At 46.2% G+C, this 13,820-nt stretch overlaps 1 protein-coding gene across 4 annotated transcripts in view; it reads right to left on the bottom strand.

Annotated features, from left to right (window-relative positions):
• arhgap32b (Rho GTPase activating protein 32b) overlaps positions 1 to 13,820 on the bottom strand; it is a 232,009-nt gene that overhangs the window by 134,835 nt on the left and 83,354 nt on the right. For all 4 annotated transcript variants that reach the window (XM_029690801.1, XM_029690800.1, XM_029690802.1 and 1 more), the window contains one exon: positions 737 to 845. In XM_029690801.1, the coding sequence (XP_029546661.1) occupies positions 737 to 845 (109 nt within the window). The remainder of the gene's footprint in view (positions 1 to 736; positions 846 to 13,820) is intronic.

The following is a 13,820-nucleotide window of genomic DNA, read 5'->3' as shown; positions in this document are numbered from 1 at the left end:
TTTCTCAAACTAGACACTCCAATGTACTTGTCTTCTTGCTCAGTTGTGCATCGGGGCCTCCCACTCTTCCTCTTCTGGTTAGAGCCAGTTTGCGCAGTTCTGTGAAGGGAGTAGTACACAGCATTTTACAAGATCTTCCATTTCTTGGCAATTTCTCGCATGGAATAGCCTTCATTTCTCAGAACAAGAATAGACTGACGAGTTTCAGAAGAAAGTCTTTGTTTCTGGCCATTTTGAGCCTGTAATCGAACCCACAAATGCTGATGCTCCAGATACTCATCTAGTCTAAAGAAGGACAGTTTTATTGCTTCTTTAAATCAGCACAACAGTTTTCAGCTGTGCTAACATAATTGCAAAAGGTTTTTCTAATGATCAATTAGCCTTTTAAAATGATAAACTTGGATTAGCTAACACAACGTGCCATTGGAATGTCTACATAGGAACACAGGAGTGATGGTTGCTGATAGTAGGCCTCTGTATGCCTATGTAGACATTCCATTAATTTTATTTTTTTGCCGTTTCCAGCTACAATAGTCATTTACAACGTTAACAATGTCTACACTGTATTTCTGATCAATTTGATGTTATTTTAAAATGGACAAAAAAAGTGCTTTTCTTTCAAGAACAAGGACATTTCTAAGTGACGCCAAACTTCTGAACGTTAGTGTGCATATAAAATATGGTACGTGTGTGTGTGTGTGTGTACACGTGTCTCTGCCAGTGGTCTCCATCTCACCATGGCGCTGATGGTCTCCTCCCAGTCAGGTCTCTCTCGGGGGTAGACAAGGCGGGCCAGCTCAGGCACTATGTCGTCCTCCTCTGGGTGACGTCCTGGCCTCAGGCCCCTAGAGGAGAGCGAGAGGAAGGGAGGGGTGGGGGAAGGAGCGAGAGAGGGAATTTGAATTTCAATCCAATTTATTGGCTCAATATCATACTTTCTAAGAAACACATTAAAACAGCAAAAATTGCTTTAATACCAAAACTGTTCACACATTAGGCTAAATTCTTGTTTCAAAAGAGGGAGAGAGAACGAGAGAGACTTTCAGATGCTCTTTATTGCGTCAGGAAAAACACTATAAAGAAAATACAGAACCTGCCTCAACAAAAACCACAAACCTCACCAGTCCTCCCAGCCAACTCTCAAGATAAAAACACTGATATATATGGTCATGTATTGTCAACTCAATATGGAAGCCACAAGTTCAAAAGGCACCCTTGAGGCTGGTGTGTGTGTGTTGGTTATTCTATCCTTGTGGGGGCCTAAAATCGTCCAAAGTCCCCACAAGGATAGTAAAACAAGTCAAAATGTTCCCTCGTGGGGCCATTTCCCACATCCCCATGAGGACAAAGGGTATTTTAAGCTTAGGGGTTGGGGTTACAGTAAGTGATAAGGGTTAGGTTTTGGGTTTGGGGAAAAATAGGATTTTGAGTGGACATGTATTTTAGGTCCCCACGAGAACAGAACAGAACAGTGTGTTTTATGACACCATAGTCTGGCACCTTGACCAGAACGTGTTAATGGAGGCATCATTTCAATTAGACGAGATGTCATAACCCATCAGTTGGCACTGAGGATGGAACACACACACACACACACACACACACACACAGTGTGTGACAGACATGTGGACACACCAGAGTGAGGGCGTAACATTGCCTGTCACATTCACTTGTGATAGGAGGCTTGTGCTTGTCTGTGTGTGCTCACACCATATTTTATGCATAGATACAGCCATAAGGAGACCAATCAGGTTTTTTGTGTGTGTGTCTGTGTGAAGGTGTGTGAGTGTGTGTCTGTGTGTGAGTGTGTGAGTGTGTGTGTGTGTGCGTGTGAATGTGTGTGCGTGTGACAGCTGGATACTGTGTGTGCAAAGGCCAAATAGCACCTTCGATGGGAGGAACGTCAATGTTATTATGTGCAAAGGCAAAGTAGCACTTTCACAGAGGGAGAATGTCAATGTGATTTAGCCATTGAGCCATCAAAGAAACGTTCTGGCCTCTCACATCATTTGCCTCTCTGATAATAATGACTTGAGAATAGAGCCTATAGGTGTGAGGCGAGATTGAACTATAATTAAAGGCTGTGGGGCCAGAGTCGATGGAACCTACAATTTCTATGTATTAATCCAACAGTCAGACCGGCTGACCTGAAAAGTGGCAGCATTAACTGCCACTGTAGCTGCCAACGGTCTCATATAGGTCCCATTTCAGTCCCATTTCCAATGCAGTGAACTACCTTTGAAAAGTGCTGTACTATATAGGGAATAGGGTGCCATTTCAGACACACGTATGGAACTGAGAACCACATGATAGAGCTGTGATTGACGTTGACCATAAACTCTGGGAATCAAACTAGTGATGAAATTAACAGGGTGGTGGGACTGTAGCCAGCGGTGATGATAATAACAGGGTGGAGGGACTGTAGCCAGCGGTGATGATAATAACAGGGTGGAGGGACTGTAGCCAGCGGTGATGATATTAACAGGGTGGTGGGACTGTAGCCAGCGGTGATGATATTAACAGGGTGGAGGGACTGTAGCCAGCGGTGATGATATTAACAGGGTGGAGGGACCATAGCCAGCGGTGATGATATTAACAGGGTGGAGGGACCGTAGTCAGTGGTGATGATATTAACAGGGGGGAGGGACCGTAGCCAGCGGTGATGATATTAACAGGGGGGAGGGACCGTAGCCAGCGGTGATGATATTAACAGGGGGGAGGGACCGTAGCCAGCGGTGATGATATTAACAGGGGGGAGGGACCGTAGCCAGCGGTGATGATATTAACAGGGGGGAGGGACCGTAGCCAGCGGTGATGATATTAACAGGGTGGAGGGACCGTAGCCAGCGGTGATGATATTAACAGGGTGGAGGGACTGTAGCCAGCGGTGATGATATTAACAGGGTAGAGGGACTGTAGCCAGCGGTGATGATATTAACAGGGTGGAGGGACCGTAGCCAGCGGTGATGATATTAACAGGGTGGAGGGACCGTAGCCAGCGGTGATGATATTAACAGGGTGGAAGGACCGTAGCCAGCAGTGATGATATTAACAGGGTGGAGAGACCGTAGCCAGCGGTGATTATATTAACAGGGTGGAGGGACCGTAGCCAGCGGTGATGATATTAACAGGGGGGAGGGACCGTAGCCAGCGGTGATGAGTCACCTGTATGCAAAGCAGAGACTTCAGAACGAATAAATCCGATTAACCTTGGTAAACCTTACATGAGGCTTGAGTCTAGCGTGGAATATACCTTACACCTCGCATGAGGAAGAGTGGATAATGTGGATGATAGGTAACGTGTGGTCTAATATGAAACCTACATAGCAGTGTTATAACACTGATATAACCTGATGCAACTCAAGCTTTCACCCACACAGCATTGGTACTCGTGTTCAGATAAGAGTCATGTGATTAAACTGATATATTTTCAGAAATGCTCCTGACATAGTAGGTTACTTTAACCCTTTCACTGCTCTTTGAAGCATGAACTAACTACCATGATGATGTAGCCTAAATGGAGGAATGAAACCACAAAAAAAGAACCAGTTACCTGACCGGCCTTCTATGTTTGACTACCAAGAGCCTTTTTGGACTAATTCCGTGTACGTGGTGAAAAAAAACAACTTACAGTCAGTCAGTACAATGTCTTGGCATGCTGCCTGGTACTAATAAAACATTACTGTCCATCCTCCTCCACCATCACACACACAACTGCTGATCCTGTTTCTGCAAACTGAAGGTAGGCATACAGCTTTATCTGGGAAGGAGTAACATACCCACTCCCCTGTTTCTGCAAACTGAAGGTAGGCATACAGCTTTATCTGGGAAGGAGTAACATACCCACTCCCCTGTTTCTGCAAACTGAAGGTAGGCATACAGCTTTATCTGGGAAGGAGTAACATACCCACTCCCCTGTTTCTGCAAACTGAAGGTAGGCATACAGCTTTATCTGGGAAGGAGTAACATACCCACTCCCCTGTTTCTGCAAACTGAAGGTAGGCATACAGCTTTATCTGGGAAGGAGAAACATACCCACTCCCCTGTTTCTGCAAACTGAAGGTAGGCATACAGCTTTATCTGGGAAGGAGTAACATACCCACTCCCCTGTTTCTGCAAACTGAAGGTAGGCATACAGCTTTATCTGGGAAGGAGTAACATACCCACTCCCCTGTTTCTGCAAACTGAAGGTAGGCATACAGCTTTATCTGGGAAGGAGAAACATACCCCTCCCCTGTTTCTGCAAACTGAAGGTAGGCATACAGCTTTATCTGGGAAGGAGTAACATACCCACTCCCCCGCCAACGCTTGACCTCTCTCACACACACAGACACACACACACACACCATGAAAATGTTCTCTCTCACAAACACCCCCCTCCCCCCCTCAGGGGGAGTATATGTATGAGGCTGACCTCAAACTGTCAGCTTCAATGCAGGTCTGGAGATGGGGCTGCTTGCATTTCAAATCAGACAGAGAGGAGGAGACAGTAGACAGACAGAGAGAGACCGAGAGAATGGAGGGAAAGACCAAGATACAGAGGGAGCAGAAAATGAGAGAGAGGCCCTGGGAGCAGCAAGCAGCCTGCTGCATTATGACACTGACTCTAATACTGCAGTCAGCCAGCCACCTTGAACCACTGACCCTGACACATACCACAGCACCACTAATTGGAACGAGGACTGACAACTGATCTGGGTAGGGAGCTGACCCTGATGTTGGAGGATGTTGTTATCCTGTTCCATACATGCGGTAAATCGTGCTGGTAGTGTACAGTATATATTAATGAGCCGTAAACGGCTAAACAGACAAAGACAAAACATAAAAGGGCAAAACACCAACCAAGGCTAGAGTCTCTGTCTCTATTATTATTATTATTATTATTATGGCCGTGATTGGTTGAATCAGATGTTAGAGAACAGCCAAAGCGCCCAGCACTAACAATGGATGGAGAAAATCACAACAGGGATAAAGGTCATCATGCATAGAAAAAGACCAGGATGATGCATGTGGGGCTGTATCATAGCGAGCAAACGCGCACACACACACACACACACACAGCGAGCGAGCGCACACACACACACACACACACACACACAGCGAGCGCACACACACACACACACACACAGCGAGCGCACACACACACAGCGAGCGCACACACACACACAGCGAGTGAGCGCACACACGCGAGCGCACACACACACACACAGCGAGCGAGCGCGCGCACACACACACAGCGAGCGAGCGCGCGCACACACACACACAGCGAAGGCGCGCTCGCGCACACACACAGCGAGCGAGCGCGCGCACACACACACAGCGAGCGAGCGCGCGCACACACACACAGCGAGCGAGCGCGCGCACACACACACACAGCGAGCGCGCGCACACACACAGCGAGCGCGCGCGCACACACACAGCGAGCGCGCGCGCGCACACACAGCGAGCGCGCGCGCGCACACACACACACACAGCGAGCGCGCGCGCGCACACACACAGCGAGCGCGCGCGCGACACACACACACACACAGCGAGCGCGCACACACACACAGCGAGCGCGCACACACACACGGGCACACGCGCACACACACAGCGGGCACACACACACAGCGGGCACACACACACACACACAGCGGGCACACACACACAGCGGGCACACACACACACACACACAGCGGGCACACACACCACACACACAGCGGGCACACACACACACACACAGCGGGCACACACACACACACACACCGCACACACACACACACAGCGGGCACACACACACACACACAGCGGGCACACACACACACACACAGCGGGCACACACACACACACACAGCGGGCACACACACACACAGCGGGCACACACACACACACAGCGGGCACACACACACACACACACAGCGGGCACACACACACACACACACAGCGGGCACACACACACACACACACAGCGGGCACACACACACACACACACAGCGGGCACACACACACACACACAGCGGGCACACACACACACAGCGGGCACGGACACACAGCGGGCACGGACACACAGCGGGCACGGACACACAGCGGGCACGGACACACAGCGGGCACGGACACACAGCGGGCACGGACACACAGCGGGCACGGACACACACAGCGGGCACACACACACAGCGGGCACACACACACAGCGGGCACACACACAGCGGGCACACACACAGCGGGCACACACACAGCGGGCACACACAGCCGACACACAAACACACACAGCCGACACACAAACACACACAGCCGACACACAAACACACTCCCTCCCTCCCTCCCCAAGGACGTCGTTAAGTTAGTCAGGCCAATAAAGGTGGTTACACACACACACACACACCACCCCCCCCCCCCCCCCCGTTACCACTGTAATTCCATTGAAGAAAAAAACAAGTTGTGGACCTCATACGACCAATAGCGTAGTAATTCACCCACAGGCAAAGTAGAGTTGCTTTGAAGAATATTTTCCAACTGCGCATTACAGATGTATCCCAAACAAACAAAAGTGGTGAATCTCAAGGGAGAGTGAACTGCCCGGTGTTCCAGTTTCCTGGTCCCAGGTCTGTTTAGGCTGTCTTGCCAACCCCTACACTTATTTGGATTCCATTGCTTGGAGTTGGCAACACAGCATAAACAGATCTGGGACCAGGCAAGTGTTCCACAGCACCAGGGCTGAAAGAATGTCCTTAATCTGCTTGTGTTTTTTAACCCTAACCTCAACCCTACAGCCGGTGAGGGGCGTGGAGGCTGAAGCATAAAATGTAACGTTTTTATGTATTAAAACTAGAATAAACAAAAGAGGCTTTTGGAAAATCATGATTAACGAAAGACTGTAGCACTTGTCTAGGCTGCATCTCCACCTGAGTTGGATAAATTGACATCTAGGGCTACATGCATTAAAAAGATGTCCATCTCTCAGTAAGAGGTAGGCTATGAGATGTTCAGCTGCTTGGTGCTGCCACAAAAGGGGCATTAAGGAGAATATTCTTTAGATTCTCTCTTGCTTTTGGCAAGACTGGCACACAGTGGATACACGCCACCCTTTGCAATAGACGGGTTAGCTGACATTGTCATGAAAACTATGTTCACTCATCGATAGAGCAGAAGTTTGTGTGTTATGATTCTGGACGGTCTAACAGTTAGCAACACTGACAAGAAGCTGCCATGTAGGGAATCGTAGGTGGCTCGTTTCAGCTCGTTGTACCTTGTCACGTCTATGCTAATATGTAAAAAAAAAAGTAGCTTGCTAACCAACAACAACGTATTTGAGAGACAAGTGTTTATTGTGCAAATTGATTGTTTTCAATAACGATGGAAAGGAACTAGTTTACATGTTGTCAATAATTAATTTGTAGAGGACGACCGATTAATCGGAATGGCCGATTAATTAGGGCCGATATCACGTTTTCATAACAATCGGAAATCGCTATTTTTGGACGCCGATTTGGCCGATTTATTTATTTATTGATTTTTTACACCTTTATTTAACTAGGAAAGGCAGTTAAGAACACATTCTTATTTTCAATGACGGCCTAGGAACGGTGGGTTAACTGCCTTGTTCAGGGGCAGAACGACAGATTTTTACCTTGTCAGCTCGGGGATTCAATCTTGCAACCTTACGGTTAACTAGTCCAACGCTCTAACCACCTGCTTTACATTGCACTCCACGAGGAGCCTGCCTGTTACGCGAATGCAGTAAGAAGCCAAGGTAAGTTGCTAGCTATCATTAAACTTATCTTATAAAAAACAATCAATCATAATCACTAGTTAACTACACATGGTTGATGAAACTACTACTTTATCTAGCCTGTCCTGCGTTACATATAATCGCTTTGGTACACGTTGCTCCAATGTGTACCTAACCATAAACATCAATGCCTTCCTTAAAATCAATACACAAGTATATATTTTTAAACCTGCATATTTAGTTAATATTGCCTGCTAACATGAATTTCTTTTAACTAGGGAAAATGTGTCACTTCTCTTGCAACAGAGTCAGGGTATATGCAGCAGTTTGGGCCGCCTGGCTCGTTGCGAACTGTGAAGACTATTTCTTCCTAACAAAGACAGCCGACTTCACCAAACGGGGGATGATTTAACAAAAGCACATTTGCGAAAAAAGCACAATTGTTGCACGACTGTACCTAACCATAAACATCATTGCCTTTCTTAAAATCAATACACAGAAGTATATATTTTTAAACCTGCATATTTAGCTAAAAGAAATCCAGGTTAGCAGGCAATACTAACCAGGTGAAATTGTGTCACTTCTCTTGCGTTCATTGCACGCAGAGTCAGGGTATATGCAACAGTTTGGGCCGCCTGGCTCGTTGCGAACTAATTTGCCAGAATTTTACGTAATTATGACATAACATCGAAGGTTGTGCAATGTAACAGGTATATTTAGACTTAGGGATGCCACCCATTAGATAAAATACGGAACGGTTCCGTATTTCACTGAAAGAAAAAACGTTTTGTTTTCGAGATGGTTTCCGGATTCGACCATATTAATGACCTAAGGTTTATTATATTATAGTTAAGTCTATGATTTGATATTTGATAGAGCAGTCTGACTGAGCGGTGGTAGGCAGCAGCAGGCTTGTAATAGTCAAAGGTATATGGTTTAGAGAGAAATAGTCGACGCGTCATAATTCCTGTAATAACTTGCGGCTGAACTTGAAAGGGGTTCCTTCGTTATTTTACCGTTCATGTCTTCCATAGAGAATGTCTTGATCTACTTCAAATAAGGTCTGTGTTTTGTGCTTAAACCGCCTCGGCGTTTTGATACCTTATCCTTGTGAGATTTACACAGGTAACGTGTCAACATATTTTCATAAATCCACTCTACAAAAAAATTTATCTTTGCTTATATTTAGCCAATATTGACCAGTGTTACCTTGTCCTATGGATATCTACACAGTTATCAAATTGGCGAGGTGGTGTAAGCCTACACCAAACACAAACCTTATTTTAAGTTAATCTAAACATATCCTATGGAATAAATGAATGAAGGAACCGCTTTTCAGATTTTGCTAGAAGATGTCATGGGAATTATTAATTTGGTAGTCAATTCTTACCATGCCCATTATTAAAATAGGATTTCCTGCATATAGAAATTACAGTTTGTTTTCAACATTCATCACAGGTAACTCTATTTTTATTATTCAAACAGTTGAGAGTATTTGTCTGTCTCCTAAGCAGACTCTTCAGTATCGTTGTCACTTCAGAGCTTTGTGTGTGTGTGTGTGTGTGTGTGTGTGTGTGTTTTACAGATGGCAGAGAAAAGCAGAGCACCAGTGTGGGACTATTACATTGAATTGGCACCAGGGAAAGCAAGGTGTCTTATTTGTGATAAAGATGTAAGCATGGGGTCAGCAAAGCCTAAATCAGAAAATCCCACTAACCTGTGGAATCACCTTAAGAACACCCACCCAAAAGCCCATAAGGAAGCAATGATGAAAAAAAGCAAATGCAAATTCTTCACAAGGAAAAAGTGATAGACACGTCACAGACATCACAGGCTACAATCTTACAACTTATTAATAAACAAGCAAAATGGCAGGACAAAGACCCGAGGGCCAAGAAGATGGATGAAGCAGTTATTGAGATGATTGCCACTGACAACCAGCCATTTACAGTGGTGTCTGACGTTGGTTTTCAGCAGCTGATTACTCTTGCTGAACCCCGGTACTGGATCAATGATGAAAAATTATAGCGCACAGAAATGCTAGATAAAACGCATGAAAGAGTTGTGATGAAAGTGAAGAATCTGGTGGCACCGGTCAACGCTCCACACATGGCATTCACAACTGACTGCTGGTCAGGCACTACAGAGTCCCTGATGAGCCTTACTGGACATTTCATTGACAATGTTTGGACAAGAAAACAGGTTGTGCTGAATGTCAAGACTATGAATGGATCCCACACAGGAAACTACATCAGAGAGATGTTTTTGACCATGTTGGAATACTGGGAAATCCACACAGAACGTGTAGTGTTGGTCCTCAGGGACAGTGAGGCAAACATGGTGAAAGGTATGAGACTGGCAGAGCTTCCAGACTTCAGCTGCAGTGCACACACCCTACAGCTTGTAATCAATGATGGACTATCCAGTCAGAGAGCTGTGCTAGACATTATTGCCATGTTGAAGAGCTGTGCAACTCACTTTGACCACTCTGTACTGGCCAAACAGAGGCTGAGGGCTATTCAGGAAGAGCTTGGCCTTCCCAAACACAGCATCATCCAAGCAGTTCAAACTCACTGGAACTCAACACTACACATGTTGCAGAGGATGTTTGAACAGAGGCGTGCACTGAATGTGTATGCAGGTGAATACGGACACATCAGCAGTTTGTCTGCTGCACAGTGGGACATTAACCTAATTGAGACTCTGGCACCTATGGAGGAGGTGACACTGGAGATGAGCCACTCCAACTCTACAGCAGCATGCATCATCCCCAGTGTGTCGGTGCTGAAGCTGATACTGCAGCAGGAGGGTTCTTCTACTCAAGGCATCAAAACTTTACGGAAGACCACGTTGGACAGTCTGACAAGGAGGTTCTCCAAGGCCGAGGAGACAAAGTGCCTGGTGCTGGCAACTGTCCTGGATCCACGTTACACGAGCTATGCCTTCACCTCAGGGACAGCGCTAGAGAAAGTAAAAGAGTGGCTGAAGGAGGAGTCTGACCTACTAAGGAAACCAAATCCCAGAGCCACAGCAGATGCGACGAGTGAAGAGGAGGACCCAGATCCAGGTGCAAAAAGGCAAAGAGTCCAAGTAGATCAGCTACCCAGTCTGGTGGACATCCTCTATGCTAGAATCCTTGGAAGCCAAGAGGGCAGGGCTGAAGTCCAGTGCAGTTTTAAAATTGAGTTTGAGCGTTACCTCACATAGCCTGTCATTGACAGAAAGAGCAGCTTGCCTTTGGAGTGGTGGAAGCAGAATGAGGACAGACTTCGATCACTCGCTCCACTGGCAAAGAAGTTTCTCTGTCCCCCACCTTCTTCAGTCCCAAGCAAGTGTGTTCAGTGAGGTGGGAATCATTTATGATAAGCGGAGGAGCAGACTGACAGGGGACCATGCAGACAAGCTCTGCTTTCTGCACTACAACCTAAGACTTCTTAACTGGGAATATTGAAGACCCATGAAAGCTGGTGGTTCGTTTTAACATATGTTCTCATGTTATTTGAGACTAAATTGATTTTATTTATGTATTATATTAAGTTAAAATAGAAGTGTTCATTCAGTATTGTTGCAATTGTCATTATTACAAAAATGTGTGTGTATATATATATAAATAAAAATAAACACAATCGGCCGATTAATTGGTATCGGGGTTTTTGGTCCTCCAATAATCGCCGTTGAAAAATCATAATCGGTCGACCTCTAACCCTTTGACTCTAAGCCAACCCTGCCTGTTTTGCTCAACGGTTACACACACACATTGGTTTTGTTATTAAATAATCCTCCCGTCGATGCCAAGGAAGAAAAGCCCTTTGGTTATTATGGTAGGAGATGGAAGGAGGAACCACCTGAGTGCTGCTGAGTAGAAGTGAGTGGTGGTGCTTTGCTGGAGTGCAGCTAGATGGGGCTGAAGAGCTGAAAGTCTGCTCTGACTGGGACGTCATCCATCTAGTGAGCAGGACATGTTGTTGTTGTGATCTACAGCAGTGTTCCTCAACATCTGGTCCACGGACCGGCGCTGGTCCATGGGATGTTGCTGGTCGGTCCCTAAAATGTACTGACACTAACTTAGTCAGGTCTAAAGTGTTAGTTTTAATGTTAGCAGTCCCCCCCCAAGGAGGAAAAACACTTGCTGGTACTTGGTTCCTTGAGGCAACCTGATCTACAGCTAGAGCAGGAATGGGCAACTTTGATGGGGGTGGGGGCCACAAAAAAAAATCTGAACCCTTTGTACCCACATCCATATGCAGTCAGAGCCGTCCCTAGCCTTTTGGGGGACCTAAGGATTTTTTTTGGGGGGGGGGGCCCCCCACACCTTGTGAGCAAAACATCCTAGCTGCCACCTTCTTTGCAGTGGAAGAGGGAAGACAGTACGCTAACTTCCTGCAATTCTACACATTTTGCCACGGATAGAAAATGATTGCTATGAGTCTGAGTGAGTGAGTCTGAGTGAGTGAACAGAATGAATAGCTGACTAGTCTAACTTACCACTATAAATGTTAGCTGACATGGGCTAATTGACTGTCAGTGACTGACAAACAGAAACTGCTGATGCACAACCAAATGTACACCATATTTTACAGGCTGTGTGTTAAACCTCATAATTAAACCTCCAATTAATGATTTCCAGCACCACACTAGTGTCTACATATGTGGAAACAGCTGGTTTTTATGATCTATGGTTAAAAAGATAAGGTTGGATAGGATTAAAAAAGTAAGAAAAACTGATTTTCAAAAACTGCAACGAGTTTTTAGTCAGAGGGAGGGTATTTCCTTGCTCCCCACGTCACCTCGAATCTCAGTGTTTGAAAAGCAATGCTGTTGATGTCATTGGTTAGAACTTATTTTTCTACAAAACGTAGGAATGCACTGTTTTCACATACACTGAGTATACCAAAGATGTCCTTTGGGTGGTGGACCATTCTTGATACACACAGGAAACTGTTGAGGGTGAAAAACCCAGCAGCGTTACAGTTCTAGACACAAACCGGTGCTCCTGGTACCTACCACCATACCCTCTTCAAAGGCACTTAAATATTTTGTCTTGCCCATTCACCCTCTGAATGGCGCACATACACACAATCCGTCTCAATTGTCTCAAGGTTAAAAAGTCCTTCTTTAACGCGTCTCCTCCCCTTCATCTACACTGATTGAAGTGGATTTAACAAGGGACATCTATAAGGGATCATAGCTTTCACCTGAATTCACCTGGACAGTCTTATGGACAGAGCAGGTGTTCTTACTGTTTTGTACAGTCAGTGTATGTAGACAGGTAATGTGCTGGAAATAATGGAGGTTGAAAAGTGGTGGAATTGCCCTTTAATGGCCTCAATTTAGAAAAACATGCTTGTGTGTAGCCACTAGCCTACAGTATTGAGATGTAGTAGGTAAACAACTTTCGATACGTATTCAGGACTCCTCTCCTGAGCTCATTTTATTTCAATGCCCTTGAGGAGGGTAGAAAACTATTGGAAAGCAAATAACCACAGCGGAGAGAAAGGAGTGGGATGGAACATTATTAGTAAGCGGTGCACGTGGCGGGCAGGATGGAGAGGACAGGAAGGGGGTGACGCAAGTCCCAAAATAGTGCCATGCTCTGGTCTAGGAGGGTCACAGAGGGGGGGGGGGGGGGGGGGGGGGGGGGGGGGGGGGGGGGGGGGGGGGGGGGTGAGAGAGAGGGGGGTGAGAGAGGAGGAGAAACACACAGATAAACAGAACAAGAGCTGATATATAGAAGTAGGCCTATAGGGCAAGTTAGAAGTGGGATAGATAGGGACAGACATGTCCTAAGCAGAGAGCAAGAGATCGTGTGTGTGTGTGTACTGAATGTGCCTGTATGCTAGAGAGAGCATAGTGGGATTGGGAAGGCTAGAAAACCTTACTGTGTTCCTCCCTGGGGGAAGAACATCAATCTACACGAGCAGACCCATCCTAACAATGACATTTACTGTCAGTCTCTCTCATCGAATGAGAACACAAACCTGCTCTGCCTTCCTCTCCACCTCTGCTGTAATGTTGGGCTAATATCTAATGTATGCTAAACTGCTGCTGCCATGGCAACCCCCGCGCACGCATCCAGGATTTGGTCTCCGTTCAACACCAGGAGAATGTGTGG

The sequence above is a fragment of the Salmo trutta genome, chromosome 15 (assembly GCF_901001165.1).
Source record: "Salmo trutta chromosome 15, fSalTru1.1, whole genome shotgun sequence".
Taxonomy (NCBI): domain Eukaryota; kingdom Metazoa; phylum Chordata; class Actinopteri; order Salmoniformes; family Salmonidae; genus Salmo; species Salmo trutta.
The sequence above is the reverse complement of the archived record's forward strand: the minus strand, read 5'-3'. Positions and strand labels throughout refer to the sequence as shown.